Raw genomic sequence first — 20800 nt, 5'->3', positions numbered from 1 at the left:
AAACACAAATATAGTTTGGTACGTCAAATTACGCTATACAAAAACTTTTGTGGTGGTATATAACCTGCAATATAACACGAAACAGTTTTATAAATACGTTTGAACATATGATTATGACTTAACTGAGAAACTCTTCACAAATACAACTGTAAATGTTGCGCAGTAAAAAACATACGAAATTTTTTCTCCTTGTTTTTCCAAACTACACATTGTTTTTTGTTGTACTGTTTTTATACTGCACGTTGTTTTTACTACATTTACTCGTATTCAATTTGATTCGTTTAGTTTAGTGTTAGTGATCGAAAAACTTTCAAAGAGAAAAGTTTTAAAGTTTCATAAGTAAATCACGTTTGACGTTTATTAAGAAGAAAAAAGTGATTTTTCTTTTTATTCAAAATGGCGGAAAAAACAGTTTATAGTAGTATAATTGATTTCATAAAAACAATTGAAAAACATGAGTGCCTTTGGAATAACAGAATTCCAGAACTAAATAAAAGGAGTCAAATCAAAGCAACATGGAAAATAATTTCACATGAATTTCAAGAACCAATTCCAGTACTGCGTGAACGTTGGCGTAATATTAGAAATACATTTATTAGAAGTATGAAAAAATCAGCTAAAGATAATCCTCCAGGCAGTAAATCAAAGGGATATTATTTAGCAAAATATTTACAATTTTTGTTACCCCACATACGGCATCATTTCGATTTCGATTATAATATATTGTATCCCGAAGACCAAACAGAAATAGCAGCTATTAGCTCAGATGATGAAGATTATGAAAATGAAAGTGCAAATAATGAAACTAGTAATAATAAAATTTCTTTTACAATAGAAGATCCAGGTGAATTATCACCGACAACAAATTATCAAGAACCAGAAATTACAACTGATGAAATCAATCAACAGCAATCACAGCAAATTCATTATAAAACAAAATTACAATCTCAAATAAAATTTCAAAAGAAAATACAATTGCAACATCATACACAGAATTTAGATCCATTACAAGACGATTATGTTGCAGCAACTAAAAGAAAAAGGGTTGATTGTGAAAACTCTCATTCTATTCCCTTTGTTAAAAATAGAGAATTGGAACAAGAAGAAGCAAATTTTTGTTTCTTAAAAAGTTTACTACCAGATTTCAATAGTATGAATAAAATACAAAATCGAAGATTTCGCAAGAAAGTAATATCTTTAATGGAAGATATATTAAACGATAGTGATATTATATTAAATGATAGTGATCAAAACCATCATAATAACCATTTATTAGCAACATCTTCCTCGCAACCATCTTTAAATACAACAAATCAACGAGATACATCGGATCGCTACAAAAATTCCACAAATAATATTGTTGTTAAAAAAGAAATAATTGATTTAAATTAAAATGTTAACCTTATTTCTCTTATTTTTAATAAAATACATGCATTCTTTTTATAAAATAATCAAGTGTGTATTCAATATTTTACTCATTATTCTATTTCAAACTAATTGCCTCATTCTTAAATTCACATATTATAGAATATGTACATAATAAGTATGTTTGCTTATATTATTGAGATTACACCAGAATTTTGTTGAGAGCGCTGCTTTAACAGCTCTATTGCAGTGCAGTGTTAACTAACAAGGTCTCTCGTAGTCAGAATTTCGAACGTGAACTCAGCCTTATGTAGATCGTCTAGAAATTATTCACTGTAATAAATCGCGGTCACAAATTCATTAAATTCAAAAATCTACATGACCTTGGATCCAAAATAATGCCAAAATCTAACCTATGAAAGTTTTTTTAATAAAATTACATTATTTTATTAAAATCATTTATCAAACTATTATATAAACCGAAACAATATCCTTTGTATGCATGTACATATATGTATGTATGAACTTACATAAAACCCTTACATTAGAAAAGAATCAACGTGTACAATATAAACGAATAATATCAAACAACTTAATAAAAAGTAATAAGAAGTAAAGTTTTTAATACTTCAGATGAGAATGAAATATTAAAATAAAATTTTCATGAAAAACAGAAGGATATAATATTATACAAATGCGCAACAAATTTTATGTATACACTCAAAATAATACATATTTGTAAAATATATTATAAACAAAATATAATCAGACGAGACAAAGAAGATATACAAAATGATAACTGACAGAAACTAGGCCACAAAGTTAGTGTTTTAGTTTTTGGATACACACAATCAATATAAAATGTCTATGCACGTAAATAATAATACGAGTATAAAGGTTACATATTTATTTATGACATAAGTGTAGACATATGAATGTACTTTTAATATAAAGAATTGTGGGTATGAACATTTACATAATGTATACGCGTATTCCTATAATACCAGAGACCAGTGACGTAGTGTAAAATGCAATATATTTGAAAGAGATTACGCAAAAATAATATATAAGGAAATAATTTGCTGACATAGTGTTCAGAAATTCTATTCATCATATTTACACATTTATAAAAACGAAAAATATACATAAAACAAGAAAGCAAAGAAATTTTTATAAACACAATACTGCAAAACAACAACGTGATACATATACAATACATTTTAGACAGTTAAAAAAAAATGCATCTATTTTGAATTCACAGAATTTTGTTTATGAACAAAAATTTTCTGGTCCATTGATTTTTGTTTTCCTGCACATTATCAGTTTCGCGTCCCAGTAAATCTCAAAATTTTATTAAAATTATATTTTCCTTAATTATATTTCCCTTAAAATTATATTTACTTTAATTCATTTTAACATAACTAATATAACTATTTTAACATAACATTCATAACTAATTCATTTTCAATCTTTCTTATAAAACAAAACCAATTCATCTAATTTAACTGCGTTAGCAATAACATAATAATTTAAATATATTTGTCAGGTAAGTCAGAAACGTTTATGAGCACACCTATTTACAACATTTGTTTATAAACATACATGAGTTTATGAAAGGGCTAATAATTATTATAGAATTCTTGCCAATTCTTGCCTACATTACTTTATTACATACAATTAAGAATAAGTCTTATAGCATTAATATAATCATCATAACTCAGATTTTAAATTCAATTACTGAAAACTATTTCTCAATTAAATTAAAATTAATCAAACTGTTTTAAATTTTGCCCCAACATTAAAAATGGTGCATACACAATGTCCAAATACACACAATAAGTGTATACACAATGTCCAAATATCAATTGGAGAAATTAATATGTAGGTGTATATTATTTATAAAGTATTATAATTATTAATTTATTATATCTAAACTAATTATAAAAATTAAAAGTCTGACAACCGTAGTCAAAATATTTATTATATTGATTTATTTTGTAATCAAATATTTACAAAAAAAACAAAAAAAAAAATGTGCATGGCTTAAGAATTTAATTTATTTTACAAAAGTAAATACATACATTAAGTAAATTAATTTCCTTTACGGAAGTTTCGTCACTCGCTAAGTTCTAAATCCATTATGTACATACAAACATATAATGAAATTATTTTGCATACAAACATACATGCATACATTCATTTATATAATAATAATATTGAATAAATTTTCCTTGCATTTTCATTGGATTTTATTCGTTTTTTACATAATATAGTACACCTTCATTCCTATACAGCATACAACATACGTATGCGTTCCTATACAACATACATATTTTTGAGGTCAAATAATTTCTATTTATATTTTATTATGGTATATTCTTGCACCACTTGTTTGATTCAAAAGAAAAATTTTTCAAATATCCGAAATATTTATTATGTTTGAAGTTCAAAACGAAATACACAAAAATATTATTTTGATTATTATACAAAATCAAATTTGGTTGAAAATTATAAGATTTTCTCCATTTAACTTTATACACATAGAGTTAGATCTATATACCTAATTTCAAATATTTTATACACATGTTTTTTTCTCTTTTGAAGAGTAAAAAACGGTAAACTGTCAAAATATGCAAAAAATCGATTTTGTTTTAGAACATAAAATCTCCTATATTTTTATTTGTTGTCATTCATTTGATAACAATGTTATACTTTTAAAGTAATTAAAAGTTTTATGTTTTATATTTTTATTTTATTATTACATACACATATTACATCTAATAAGTTCTAAAGTACTTTTGTAAAATAATTATAATCACGTTTCTTAATTTCAGTTTAATGTTGATGTTCTACAGATGATTGTCAAAAAACTGTAAGTAATACTCGTATATGGATGTATGTATGTATGTAGCTTTATCTATTGGTGGAAAATTTACATTGTATGTATGTATGTAAATAAATAAGTTTTTGTAAAATATCATAGAAAAAACCTTTGTTTATTGAATAAATTCTCGAGTCTTCTTTAAAGAGAAGCTCAAAAAGAAAGTCAATCGCAAAACAAATTCTCTTTTTTCGAAGTATTTTCAAATAAAATTAATCACAATAAATTTTGTCGTTATATAAGAATTTACAAAAACTTGTTATCATTTACTTTTTATTTTGATTACTTGTTTTTGGTCTCTTTACTTTGTACGACTCTTAAAATTTTTCTTTGCTTTATAAAATGTTAAATAATTTTAATAAATGATTTTTATGAAGTTTTTGCAAATTTTTGTAAAACAAACGTTCTTGTACTTGCAAATAAGAAAAATATTTCGAAATTCTTTTTATTTTCTTACTCTCTCAAATTTGAAATTTAATGTCAAGTACGAGTACATTAATAAACAATAAAATTTTATTATTAATATACTTAAAATTAAATTTCATATTTGAATTATATAATATTCTTAAGTATATTATTAAATTCCATTCTAAATTATAATATTCGCAACTAGTGTTTGTTGATTACTAAATATACTAAATATTTTTTGATTAATAAAAACTCTTATAGTAAAGGCCTAAAAAGGCAAGAGAGAGTAAATTTAGCAAATTTCTATTATTGAGTTGTGTTGTGGTAGTCGCATAAGATTGTAAGAAACGTAATAAATCGCGATATAATAGCGAAAACTACGCTATATTTGTGTTCATAAGTTTTTAATCTAGTTTATTCATAAATTTTTGCTAAATTTTCGTAATGTTTATGATTTGTAGCATAGTTAAATCATATGAACTGTTTTGATTTTAAAGAATATTGTTAAATTGCTATAAATACAATGTATGTATTTATATTCATAGCGTTATGGAGCAGCTATTGTTTTACAGTATTGGCATTTATGAAAATCTCTACTTAAATTGCTCTTCTCCCATCATAATAGAGAAGGAAAATAATAAAAAATTCTGTGTTCAAATCGAGTTGAAATAAAACACAATCAGGATTTTAAATTATTGAAAAGAAATTTCTTATTATTTAATAAATTTAATTAAATTTTTTTAAAAGATAATTTTGTATAAATAATATTTATAATATCAATAATTCTATATCACAATATTCTCATATTATAAATTAAAAATATTTTTTTCTAAAACTTTTAAATAAAATTTTTCTTCAACAAAAAAAAATTGAAATACAAAAATGCCAGAATAAATTGATTAAAATATAAAAAAAAAATGTCCTTATTCATTTTGAATTAAATTTTTCATTTTATTTTTATATTTTTTTTTTTTGTAATTTTATTAATTAAAATTTTACTTTAATTAAAGCATTTAAACACATAAAAAAAGGAGGAAAAAAATTTTTATATACAAATTTTTTATGTTTTTAACTTTACATAATTGTACATACATACATACATACATATAGATTTTTTATAGAGAGAGAAAAAAAGTTGAAAATATTTTTCAGGATGAAACACAAAAAAAAATGAAAAGGAAAATAAGAAAGAAAGAAAAAAAAAACATAAAATCAATATTAAAATTAGTTCTAACGAAAACCAAAATAAAAAAAAAAGGAATTTTTTTTTTGTTATAAATGAAGAAAATAAAATATATTTTTTACCGTCTTTTTTATGTCCTTTTTTACCCCGGTTCATTTTTTTATATATTTTTTGTCCTTAAATTTTTTTACTCGTCCCCATATTTTCTGTTTTTCTGTTTTTTTTTGTACCGACAATTTTTCTCTTTTAGTAATTTCGAATGAGAAAAAAACAGCTTATTTTTTTTTCCTATTGTATATGTAGGATATACTACTAGTATATACATAGATAAATTTTAATATATAACATAAAAAGTGGAAAAAAAAATTTTGTAGAAAATATATACATACATACATACACATATATACAAATTCTTACAAAAAAATGCTCGTTTCAACTATAAAGATGTACAATGGAAAAAAAAAATTATAATTTTTTTTTTTTGAAATATATTTGTATATCATGTACAATAATATACATATATACACACGTATATATAAATATGTATACATATAATAAAATATGCATATACGAAATACCTATACTTGGGAAAAAAAAACTTAAGCTCATGGAAGTTTCAAAAACTTTCATTAAAGTTGGGATTTTTGTTTACCTACACTATGCCCCTTTTTTTTTAACAAGAAAAACTCAAAATATCATAGATACTCGTAACTAAAAAAAACCTGAGAGAAATCTAAATATGAAGGATGTATTAATTCATGTATGTACACATGTGTATACGAATGAGAACAAATTATAGGCATAATATTACTCTCATAAATTTTTTTATTTTAATTAAATTTAAGTGTAAATTTTATGTTAATTGAATGACATTATAATAAATTTAATTCAAAACTTCAATGTTGCAATTATAATTTCAGAATTTAGTATGCCTATTATATTATATACATATACTGAATATTACAATTGTGAGATAAGATATACGTTGCATAATATTATTGTCTACATTTAATAAATATTAAAATTTTCTCTAATATTTTGCAATCTGAATATAATTTTCTTTTAAATTTTTATTTATTTTAATTGTTTTCAAAATTTTATTCAAAATTTATTATGATTTCTTTAACATTAAACTTTCAAATTCATTAAAAATTTAGGAAAATTTTTGTATCCTTATTATAAGAATCAAATTTTAACATTTTATTCATTCGATTCGATTAATAGAAATTCGATTATTATAATATAAACAAATTAGGTATAAAATAAATTTTATTTTCGAATAAATAAACAACAAATTTAATGAACTTACATTCATTCATTCACCATGCTTATTTCCTATATACAATTAAATAGTCATTAATTGAAAAAGGAGTTAATTACCGTGTAAAATTATAATGAATTGTATGTTGTTACAATTCCAAAAAAACGTATGTATATATGTACCTACCTATAATTTACAATATTCTAATTAATTAGATTATATTAATATTATGTATGTAAGTTTCTTTGACTTCGAAATCGTAATAACAAATCAAAAAAAAAAAATTTTCCAATTAATTCAGCAATTTAGTGACCTAATGATAGTGTTAATGGAATCGAGTTTTTACAGTATATGGAAAGAGGCTTAAATGTTAACATAGCGTCAATTTATTCAGAAAATATAGTCATATGTTGCTGAAATATACATACATGTACATTACATACATACATATGTATAGATGGGTATGAATTTAAAAATAATATGGGAATTTTCAACATACTCAGTTTTAACCTAGGTTTTAATCTAAAGTACTTTGTTGTTGGATATTGAAGAATTATTATTCGAGTATGTTAGAAATCTGCAAAAAATTAAATATTCTTATACTAAGTGTCCGAATCCCCACATTATGTACAATGTACATACATACATAGATATGTATGTACATACATAAATTTCATATTTTGTACTTTATACTTAATTTTCAAAATAAAAAATGTCACTTCATATTAAATTTATAAAAAAGAAAAATCCACCTATTTTTACCTAAAATGTAGACGCTGTCGCTTTTTTTGTTTTTTTTTTTTGTTATTTAATTTTTCTTCTACTAAAAAAAAAAATATCGATTTTTCAGATTTTTTTTTTGAAAATTTTATATACGAACATACATACGAATATAATGTACACATTTTTACATACAAAAAATGTAGTATGCAGAAAAAAAACGGAAAATGAAAAAGCCCCATTAAAAACAAGGAGAAATGAAAAAAAAGGAAAAAAAAAAGAAAAATAACACGTTTTCTATTTTATTTTATTTTTTTTTTTTTTACTCATAAAATGTTGAAAAATATGCTTTTTTTTCTAGAATTTTTCAGAATTTCAAATTTTTTTTTTATTTTTCATTTTATTTTAGAAAGAAAATAAAATTTCTTATTAAAAATACAAAAGCAAAAACAAGCAAAAAAAAAAAATTATTATTAAAAGGAATAAAAAAAAAACTTGTCTTCTTCATTCCCTTTGTCCCGTAGTTTTTTTCAACATTACTTGTATGAACAAATTTATGTACGTATGTATGTACGTACGTAAGTACAATGCACGTAGAAACAAACATGCATATACATAAGAAATATGCACAGAGAGTGAGAGCTATTATGAAGAAATTGTGTACAATTTTTTTTATATTTAATATGCACTATGTACATATGTAGGTATGTACAAATGCCCATGAGTAGATATGTACATATATATGTATGTACATATAGTTCCTATTTTATGTACAAGATCTTTTGTTTAAAATCATATTTTAAAAGCATAAAAATTAAAAAAAAAAATCCAAAAAAAGTTTTATAGAAAACATTTTGTAAAAAATTAAGAACGGCTTTATAAGCCTTCATTCTAATTCAATTAAAAAACAAGTAAGTGTAGGCACATAGTACATACGGAATGTATTTACATATGTATGTATGTATGTATAACCATATTCGTTTTAGAACGATTTTGTAGAGAGATATATTAAATTACTTATTTGAAATATAATTTAGTACTTTTTGAGGACACTTAACAAATCAACATTTTTTTTCAAAAAATATATATGTATACATATACAAATACATACATACGTATGTAATACTAAAGAATGTGAACTATGTTTCAATGAAATCATACATACATACATATATTATGAATTCAAATTCATGCCATACATAATGTGTAGCAATGAATGTATGTATGCATTTTGTAAAAAAAAAAGTTAACTGGAACCATTATTGATAAAATTCCGATATACATATTATATGTACATATTTAAATCTTAATTCACAGGATATGTACATATACATACATAAATACATATATATATATCAATACAAATAGCTTAAGGACACTAATACATACAACATTCAACGTCATACAACGCACAACATACTTTCAACATACAATTCACTAAATAGTCGCAACTTTATAAGTATGAACGGAATGAAAAAGCAGCTGACTATGATTATAGCTGATTGACCAGCTGATCAGCTGACTAAAATTTAATTGAATTATTTCTTAAATTTTATCGTGATGTGACTAATGCATAATGTGCGTCGTACAGATACGTAATGTACATTTATGTATGCTTATTTGTATAGACAATCTTGAAAGAAAAATATTGTAGGAAACAAAAATGAAAGGATGTAAATTAATGTAGAAGAGATGGAAAGGAAGAAGAAAAATTATGTATTTTACAAAACATAAAACTTTATATGGACATAGTAAAATTAAAATATAAATTGTAAAAATATTATTAAAATTTTCTAATTAATTTATATTCATACTTACATGTATATAATTATGATGTACTATATAAATTTTGTACGTACATACATTAATATTTAATTTAAATGTAAATTAAAATTTTGAAAATATTACTTTTCTGCTTATCGACGTACGTATGTATGTACATTGTGTATACGTTTCTAAATATACATACATTTACCATATTGCACGCTTTATTTGTATGTATACATTATATGTACGTACTTATATACTTTTGTACATAAATAATGAATGTGTAGATAAAATATTATGAGAATATTTTTATTTTTAAGATTTTTAATAAAAATATCCAAAAATTTGTAAAAGAATGGTAAGATTGGATATTTCAATCTAAGTTCGTCTCTTTATTTCATACATACATTCCGGTACATATGTACATATGTATGTGTGTATGTACTTATGTGCATCATTATTATTGTAACTAGAAATTTACAATTTTATGCCATCTATAATTGATTTCATTATTACTTAATTTGATTTTGTTTTACAAAATTTTTATCAACAATAATGTAGATACGTATGTATATGCATGCGTATGTTTTTGAACATGAACAACTACCTATATACATATTGTTGTTTTAAAAAGTTAAAACAACAATATGCAGCAAAACGGTTACTGCACATTGTAACAGCTTATGTAAATTGTAATTGCTGCATTTTAAGGAAATTCATACCGTATTATTGCAATTTTGATGTCAAAAAATACATAAATTTGAAAAGTAAAGCTAAGTTCGAACATCAAACATTTTGTATGATTAGAATTAAATACTATTCAACTTATTTTTTCTTATAAGTTCATACATATGTATGTATACGTTCATAATTGTACATGTACGTACATATGTTTGATAGATTAAGTATTGACTGATAATATCGTACGCAAGGCCTTAAATCGTTTAATCTAAAATGTCATTTTGAAAGTTGATTACAGCCTGTGTAATTTTTATTGTACTAAATCGGCTCTATTAGTGCTTATTAACTGAATTCCATATTAAATTTTAAATTTCTTAACTCACTTGTCCCTTTGATTACTTTTAGTTGATTACTTTTGTAAAAATAAAATTTTCGATTATACAGACTTAATACTTATGTAAAAAGAAAAAAAAGGAACCTTCTTGTTTTCCAACGAGAATCTTAAAAAAAAAAATTTTTATTTCAACAAAAAAAAACAGTTTTAAACTGAAAAAATTAAAAAAGGGGTCAAATTTAATAAAAAAAAAAATTACATTTTAGCGGAGACGGTAAAAAAAAAAAAAAACCATGACGAAATTTCTCTCTCTTATTTTTATAATTTTTTTTTTGTTTTTTTTTTTTGTTTTGTTTAATAAATTATTGTTTTTACAAAAACTACTATTTTTTTTTTTTATTTCAGCTACCATTTTTCTTCATTTCTTTACAGATATTTTTATTTTTAGAAAATAAGTAAAAAAAGCAAGCGCATTTTTTTTTTCCTAAATAAAATATTTTGAAAAAAAAAAAAAAAATTTAATAAGTTTTTAATTTGCTTTTTTTTTTTTTGTTTTTTTATTTTTAGCGACGCCAAGGAATATTTCTTTTTTGCATTTTAGGTTTTTTATGGCTGCCACCATTTTTATTTTCTGCTTTTTTTTTCATTTTTCATTTTCTGTTTAATTTTTTTTTAATTTTTTTTCTCTATGTTTCTACGAACGTTTTTTTCTACTTGGATTTTTTTTTTGCTTTTTTTTTTTACTTTTTTCTTATTATTCTCTTATTTTGCTTTTTTTTTTAATATTGTGTTTTTTTTCCTTTTGAATTTTTTTTTTATAAATATACAAACGTACATACATACATACATACTTTTTTTAGCAAAAGCAAAAATGAGGAAAAAAACAACAACGTTTTTTTTTGTGGTAAGTACGTCAGAATTAAAAGAAAAATTTTCATACAAACAACCATACAAACATACATTATTATTAACGAATATAAAATAAGCGCAAAAAACATAATAATATATAAAATATATATGTACATATGTATATAATATGTATATATATTCATACATTAATAAATATACAAAAATGATCAAGATTTTTTACAAAAAATTATAAAAAAAAACACAACAGTAGAAAATGATGATGAAAAACAAAAAATTATGTGCACATACATACATACATTATATACATATGTATATTTATAAATTGTTATACATACATACATATGTATATAAGTTCATTTAAGAATAAAAATATGAAAAAAAAAATATTGATTAAAATTATTTAGTAAAATTTAAAAATACCCATATAGGGTATATTTATTGTACTTAGTTTACATACTCTATATTGTATATGTATGTATGTATGTATTTCCATACAGATTTTATTCTATAAAAAATTAAATATACTTAGCTTAGACTTTATTTAAAAATGAAAGAAAGCAAAAAAAAATTCTATTCAATGAGTTGAGTACCAAACATTCTAAATTTAGAAGATTATTTTTCTTCCTTTTCTTCTGTTCTTTGACAATTAACAAAATGGGTATTACCGTACGTAACGTTTCTGTTTTCTATTTTCTTTTGGTGAGTTTCAGCAAAAAGTGACAATTTATATACATATGTATGTATGTATTTTGTCATGTCCTTATCAAGGTTTGGAGCAGTTAGTTAATTATTATACATACAATTAAAAGAATACAATTTTTATTTCTTTTTTTTTGTAATTTTTTTCTTGTGGTGAAATTATGTAGTAGATACAAATACTTTTTTTTTTAAATATTAATATCATTAAATTTTTATTATGAATTTTTATATTTCGTTCAACATTAACGCAAAAATTGTGGTTAGTCTTAATAGTTCTCAAATGTAAAATACTCGTAAAATAAAGAATATTGTAAGAATTGTACTAGTATTTGCTTATATACATACATGTGTGTGTAATGAGTTAAACAGAAATTTTTAAACCAATATTTTTGATATTTAATATTTTAATAGCAAATTATTTTTATAAAAAATTTTATTAGTGATTTAATAGATTTTGAGGATTTTTAAGGTATTCGCAAAAAAAACAGTTCAAAATAGGATACAAATGTAATTTGCAGTGCTTTCTAAATTCTGAAACGTAATATAGTGAGTGATTTCCGAAAATATGTCGTCGGTATTATGAAAGAGTCACGAAACTGCTTTTTTTGAGAAAGAAAAATTTAGAATTTTTTAAACTATCTTTAAAAAAAACCTTAACGTTAGTATTTTCAGAAAAATACTAAATACTAACAAATTTTACACGTATTTACAAATTGACATTATGGTGTATATTTTCAAATGAGTTTTTCTCGATACACAAAAAAAGGAGTTTCATGACTCTAAGTATAATTCGATGCTTATTTGTACCTATGTCCCTATGTATGTATGTTTCAAATAACAAAATGTTTATTATTATTTTAATTAAGCATTCAAATTTCATGTATACATATTTAAAAATTAATAAGTATGTTCATACCATAAAATTATTTATTACCTTCGGTGTTAATTAATTGAATTACCTTTAAAAATTTATATATATGTATATGTGTGCATAATATTTTTTTTCTAGATTGCAGGAAAGAAATATCGTTACGCAGTGAAATCTGCATTTAATACTTATTTCTGCAGTTATCTTATGAAATATGTTTTATAAAGCAGCTCATTTTTGCGGAAATTTGTATTTATATAAGTGCAATCAATAAATTCTGCAATCTGCAATTCAAGATGTTTTTTATTAAGTATATGTGTACAGAAAGCCTGAAAAATTTTGTTGGGAATATTTCTCAGCCGTTTACACACTTGCAACATTCCGATTACAGAAAACATTCAAAAAAAAAAAAAAAGCATAACTGAAGAAGTAACTAGAATTGGCAGTTGACAAAAAATTGAAAAATCACATTGTATTCAAAGATACGTGTATATAAGTACGTCATATGGGTTTAAAATATAAAAAAATAGCTCTTTTTGTCAATAATAAGGAATTTAAAGTGTTGATGCTTGTCTAATTTAAATCAAATTCAAAATTTAATAAGTAAATGAATATTCTGTAACTGTGCAGAAATTTTTATTTTTATGCAGAAGTAGTATGCCTACTGTAAGTATCCCCCTTTTTTTTGGCAGAATTTAATCTAGATTTAAATAAAATTATATTTTATTTAAATCTAGTTATTAAATTTTTAAAAATATAAAATGTAATGTAAAGTGTATACCACATACACCCCCAAAATAACCAATAATATAATAAATGCTCAGAACTTTTATGTCATAATAATAATTACAGTCATACACAACACGTTCAAATTAAGTAACATTTAAAATCAGGGGCTTATAACATTTTATTTTCTCATAATATTTTTTAAAATTACAAATGTGTCGTCATTTTCAAAAAAAAATTCAATTTTTCCAACACAATTAAAAATAATTATTTTTTTTTAACTATAGAGGCACACACAAAATAATGAATAAAATTTTATTTCTTTTTTGAAATTTTTTTGTACATAGAGGTTTTTTAATTGATTTGTTTTTTTGCTTTGTTTTTAATTTCTTTGTGGCTTTTATGTTCGAATTATGCGTTACGGCGTACTGTGTACTCAGTAGTGTGTAGTGTACAGTAACTATACGGATAAAAAACAAGCAAATACTCAAAAAAATTCAATGAAAGAAAATACGATCAGTAATTTTTTATTTTATGAACTTTTAACCTTTTAAAATATTATTTCCAAAAATGTCTCAGATCTCTCATATACATATATACATATTTTTTTTATTGATTTGGCCTTGTTTTTTTTGTTTCACAGAAATCATAAAACTAGTAAATTTAAATTAAATTATAACAAATAAATTCGTACATACACAAATACAAAAATGAAAAAATGAAATTATGAAAACTTATGCATAGCTAAGAGGATTTTCGTTAGTTCAGTTCTAGAATAGTTTAAATCAGACTGAAAATAAAGATCGTTGGGAAATTACCTGTTGTAATGAATACAAAAAACTTTACTGAAGTTTTTGCATACTGTTTAACGGTGTGCCTGAGAAATTTAAGTTCTAATGTAGAAGTTTAAGCGCAGCGTGCATAACCGAAAACCCTCTTAGCTACTCTTGCCTACTCTCTAGAATCTTATAAAAGAATTGAAAATTTAATTGCATTTTAAAATAGGCATTTAATATATTTAAATAGTTCATAATATAAATATATATTAAACAAGTATAATAAATATAATTTAAATATTTAATTTATTTAATCTTTAAAATAACTTTAGGTTTTTTCCATTCATTTGTAAAAATATTGAGCTTTAAAAAAATTTTGTCATAAGAAAAATAAAAAAAAAATTCTAATATGAAAACAAAATGGAAAAAAAAAATCCCCTAAAACCAAAATTATATAAAAAAAAAAAACTAGATAAAAGAAAAATATTCAATAATTTCGAAACCAAAATTTTAGCATTAAATTAAATTGAATTTGACGTAATCATTTGCGTCAGAGTTTAGAATGCTTTTCAATTTTAGCTTTATTATTGTACACATATGTATTTACCCGGACAAATACGGTTCACAGCGTTATATAAAATTTCTCCTTCCATTTATAATATAATAAACATAAAGACAGGTTTTCGAATTCGAAAAATTAAATTGTCCGCTTGGAATTATGAACTTCTAAAATTAATGGTTTTTGCTATACAATATAAATAAAGAACACTTTTGACGTATAACCAAAATAAAAATGTAAATGTCAAGAACACATTCAAACTTATCGGAGACGTTAGTTTTGACATATTCTATTTTACTGATGAAAATAGACGCTCTTACATTTTTTAAAATTTTAAATCAGCTTTGCTTTGAAGTTCGTACAATATATTTGTTTTTATAACGCAATCTTCAATAGGAATGACATCGTATTGACGTATCTTTACTCTTCATATAATATGACAGTTCAAAACATAACGAATTTCTGCTCTTCTGATATGTTTATTTTGATTGAACACATTTATTTCTTTGTGTTATTCATTCTTTTACGTTCCGATCAGATACATATGTGCTCATTTTGGTTGCCATTTAAATTTTATTATTCCTACGCACAAATTATCCCACAGTTGGCTCGATCAACCCTACAAATTTTCTCGTCTTCTCTTGTTTTTTTTTTGTTATTAATTTTTATTTAGTTTTTATTTATTTAGTTTTTTTATTTTTTTTCTTTTTTGTTTAATAAAATAATTTCAGCATATTTTTTTTTTCATAAAATTTTATTTTTATGGTCCTAAAATGGTAAAATTCATAATATTTTGCTCCTATGAGTGTATACGGCAAGCAAGGCAAGTGATACTTTAAATTTTGTTTTTTGTGCCTCACTTTAAAAAAAACAACAAAAAAACACAAAATTCAAAATAAAAAATGAATTAACTTCATAAAAAAAAAAAATTCATTTAACGATAAATATTAAATGTTCAGAGCAAAAAAAAAAAAACAACAACAACAACAAAACTTTGAAAAATAGTTACCAATCGAAACGAAAAATTTTTCATCGTTTTTTTTTCGTTTATGATTAAATTCCAGATTATATGGAAATGAAACACACAAAGAAAAAAAAAGCAAAAATAAAAAAAAAATGAAAAAATTAAAAAATAAACCGACAAAAAAATTAAAATTTAAGAAAAAAAGTACAGAGTAAAAATAAAAAAAAAATTTTTTTTTTCTTTTTTTTATTTTTTTTTGAAAAATTAACTCAATAATTACGGAAATTATTAAATTTTGTAAAAAAAAAACAAAAAAATAAACAACAACAACATGACTCAACACAAAGCGTTAAAAAATTTTTTTAGTATTCTATATGACAATTACTTACTTCATAATAATTTGAAAAGTATAAAAATAAAATATTAGCAAATTTTATTTTAGAAAAGCAAAAAAGCTACCATTAAGCCAATAAAAATATTTGTCCTTAGTTACAGTTGACATTATGCGACAAAATCAATGATTGAAAGTTATATATGGTAGACTCGGTTCGACATCAAATTTTATCTGACGGCAAATAAAAGAAATTTCTTTATTCTCATCAGACTTACTGTTAGATTCTACGTTTTTGATAACTTAATTTTAATTAAGTACTAGTTCTTTGTTCGACAAACAAGAACTGCTCGTACTGCCAAAAGAAATGTGTTTGATAATGCGGTACTATTTTTGCAGTTTGTTTTAAAACTACAACAGCATGTTAAGATTTTTAAGATGTACGCACAATAACTCAGTTTTGATTTTATTGTTGCGAAAACTATGTATTTTGTACTTGAAAAAAAATAATGTCGGGTCATCGGATAATATCAATCTAATAAACTACTCATCAGACTTTATCATAAATTTAATCTTAGATTTTGTCGTATATGTGTAAACAGTACCGTCCAATACGAACAGGAGTATTACAGGCGATTTCTTATAAATGTGCGGAATTTACTTTACTGTATAAATTATTTGAAAATTTAAAATCTGCATAGCATTAATATGCTATTAAGCTGAGGGATATATGTATACATAAGTATGTATGTTAATTAGTGTAAATTTGAAGTATTAAAAATTTTCCCTTGGATTTTCTTTTTGAGCAGGTATAATAGAGGAATACGAACTAAAGCTGGATGCAGTTATATTGTAGAATGTGTAACGTAAATTTTTATATAAAACTCATTTTAATTTAATTTACATAAAAACATACAAATACGACGAAAAAATGAAAATATATGCGTATGTGTATATGTATGTGCATTTATTTTAAAAATTATTACTTAAAATGTTCTCGACTAAGAGAAAGAGTTCTCAACGTTTGTTTTTTTTTTTGGATTTGCATTTTCATCCCTTATGTATGCATAATTATTTGTATAAGTATATGTCCCTTTTCTATATAAATAAGCACTGTAACTGTAATAGCCTTCGAATTTTTTATGTATGTATTTAAGTATACCATACGACATTACTTTTATTGTTTATTTACGCAATTTAATTGTAGAATAACTTTAGTAGTTTGAAGTTGAAAAAATCTTTTTCACCTTAATATTTGAATTTTTGTATGTATGTTACTGCACAATTAAGTATACATATAGAGTTTTTGCTAATTAAGAATTTTCAAATTAAAAATGTCATTTAAAATGTAAAACTAAATGTCAATTTTACGCATACACACCAACTGAAGAAGTTAAATTTTTTTAATAGAAACACACTGTCACTGTCAATTTATTAGTAGTAATTTACTGAATTATTTAGTAAAGCAGCAGTATTATCACCGAAAATTCTAATTCAGGAAGGAATACAAATAAAATTTGAAGTTTAAAAATCGTTGTTAATTTTCATAAATTTATACGATCAAAATGACATTAACGTAAATTTTAGGGTAGGTGTCGATAAGAATTTTATTTGTTATTTTTCAAATTGTTCTTGCTAATAATTTGAGTTTCTAAGTACATATGTATATGTATGTATGTATGTATGTACTAAAAATATTTTTAAAATTACAACATTTTAGCTACTTTTTTTTTATATTTTTTAAATTGTTATGTACAAATAAATCTTGTCTCATATTTCTGTTCTTTTCATGAATTTGTATTTATGTATGTATGTACGAGTATATACATAAGTAAGTATGTATATTTTTTATTTTTGGTTTTAGAACTGACAAACATTCAACACGACTTAAAGCATAGAAGAAAAAAAAATGATTAAAAAAAATCCCGGAAATAAGAATTCAACGAAAAAAAATTAAAAAATATAAAATATAAAAAAATTTTTTATAAAAAAAAAAATCAACAACAGCTTAATGGCGCAGCACAATAGCTAGATATAAAAATTAAAATCAATATTTCAAAATGAGTCATTAAAAAACATAAAAAAATGGAAAAATGAAAAAAAAAAAAAAAAAATTTTTCTCTTTGCATTTTCATACGAATTGTTTTCAATTGTAAAAAAATTATTTATCACTTAGAAAGAAAAGCTTCAGTTATAGTATGCGTCAATATGTATGGTTGAATGTGTGTGTGTGTGTGTTTTTTCCATTTTATTAAATAGTATCTCAAGATACAAAAAATTTTTCTCTAAGATCAAATATGTTTTTTTTGTCACTTTCAAAGTGAAAACAACAACTTTTTTTTTAATATTTTTCAAAAATTACTATTCTGTGTGTACATATGTATATGTATATATGTTTGTTTGAGCGTAAGTGTACATTTACTTAATATCTACAAATATATGTATGTGGATAGTTTAAATGAACATAGATATATGAGTAAATACATAATTTTAACGTTAAGAACATAATTTTAACGGATTCGTTTGGACGGATTCTAAACAAATTTTTATCAAAAAGGACTAATTGAAAAATAACGTACATATGTACATATACGAGTATTATGTATGTATGTTTGTGCATTTATCTTTTCATATATGTATTATAAACAGTCTAATTTGTAATGCATTGCTTTAAAAACGAACTTTAATATTCGCTTTCGCATTGTGTTCTCGCTATGCCGAGGCATAGAGAGAACACAATTTCGTATTTATTGTATGGGTATGTAATTGTAAGTATGTATTATATTATAGTAAATTTGCTCTCAACTGAAAATATAATTTTGTTTGAAATATTAATTATTCTATTAGAAAAATTAAAAAAGTATTATAGTTTCAATTAAAAATGGAAATTCAAAAAATTTATAAAACGTATTTAGGTATTGCAATAAGACACAGTCTCTCTGCATATAAAACTTCTACATAATTATACTTTTTTTCTGTTCATCTTGGTACACATTCTTAAGTTGCTCAATAATTTTCGAAATTTCAATAAGTTCATTAGATAGTCTTCAATATACAATCTAAAATTTACAGTGTAGTAATTTTAGTAATTGTAATTCAGTGCTCTGCAAATGACCGCACCTGATCTCGAAAAGAAGTAAATATATATATATGAAACGGTTCGAGTTAGAGGATTTGAAGTAGTTGTCAGAATATCTGTGAGGGTACCTGATGAGGTTAATGAAAAATGTTGGGCGTAAGGGGCGTAATGTGTTGTGGTGGCTGTTCGTAGGCGATTTTGTTGCCGTATGTTACTGGTAGAAATTGGAATTCATTGCACATAAATTGTAACATTTTAGTTAAATGTCAAATTCAGGAATTTTTTTGAGCTTTGATGTACATATGTACATAAATATGAGTGTGTAAAATAAACACGGCCGAGCTTTAATAAACTCTTTAACGTGTTCATAATAGCACTGCTATAGTTTTATAAAATATTTGACTATCTATTTAAAAAACAAACATTTTTAATAAATTAAAAAAATTTTTTTTTTAAATTCTTTTTATCAATAATAATGTTTAAATTAAAACAATAAAAAAAAACTAAATATGGTAACATCAACAAAAAAAAAAAATAAAAAAATAGAAAAAAAAAATTTTTTTTTTTATTATTCAATTCCAATTTTATTTTATTTAATTTTTTTATTTAAATAACGAAAAAAAAATTTTTTTCAAATGACTCTCTTTTTTTCATGTCCCCCCTCTCTTTACTCTTTCTACTTTTTCTATGCCAACTGACAGCGTACGTAATATTTTAAAGTAGACAAACACGCAAACTCTTACAGTGTTTTTTTAGCGTTCAGCACATTTTATTCAATTTACAATTTTTTCGTTTTTCTTGTTTTTTTGTTATTAAAATTAAATTGTGGACAATTTTTTTTTTTTTTTTGATTTCGAAACCCTTCCAATATAAATTGTTGTTATTATTTTTTTTTTTTCATTTTTCGTTTAATTTAAAAAACACAAAATATATACTGACAAAAATATAGTATGCACACATGTTTACATACTTATATATATTTTTTTTTTCATATTTACTTTGTACCATTATGTTTTTTAGTATATGTATAGTTAAAAAAAAAATAATAATAATAAAAACCCAAGTTCTGTATTAAATTTTTTCCTTCTATGTGTGAGTACGTTGCCCTAAATTTATGTATGAAAAAAAAATTTTATACTTTGCTTACCATAAAAAAAAAAAAAACAAATTATATTTATTTTTCATTTTTATGTGGATGTAATTTATATTTATATATATACATATTTACATACGTATACGTATGTATGTATAATATTATTTTATTTTCATTATTTAAGAAACGCTTATAAAGGAAAAAAAAATTGAATAAAAAATTTTTAAAAAGGTCA

General features: G+C 22.9%; 2 protein-coding genes across 4 annotated transcripts in view; one reads left to right on the top strand and one right to left on the bottom strand.

Annotated features, from left to right (window-relative positions):
- The window catches only part of LOC129605521 (protein tramtrack, beta isoform), a 34510-nt gene that overhangs the window by 7562 nt on the left and 6148 nt on the right, over window positions 1-20800 (bottom strand). The gene's annotated exons all lie outside the window — the stretch shown is intronic.
- LOC129605158 (uncharacterized) lies at window positions 171-2161 on the top strand. Its single transcript, XM_055514742.1, has 2 exons — window positions 171-1362; window positions 2135-2161. The coding sequence occupies exons 1-2, from the start codon at window positions 397-399 to the stop codon at window positions 2159-2161; spliced, it is 993 nt and encodes a 330-aa protein (XP_055370717.1). The 5' UTR covers window positions 171-396.

The sequence above is a fragment of the Condylostylus longicornis genome, unplaced genomic scaffold (assembly GCF_029603195.1).
Source record: "Condylostylus longicornis isolate FDR11 unplaced genomic scaffold, ASM2960319v2 ptg000013l, whole genome shotgun sequence".
NCBI lineage: Eukaryota > Metazoa > Arthropoda > Insecta > Diptera > Dolichopodidae > Condylostylus > Condylostylus longicornis.
This window is presented reverse-complemented; position numbering and strand designations above follow the sequence as displayed.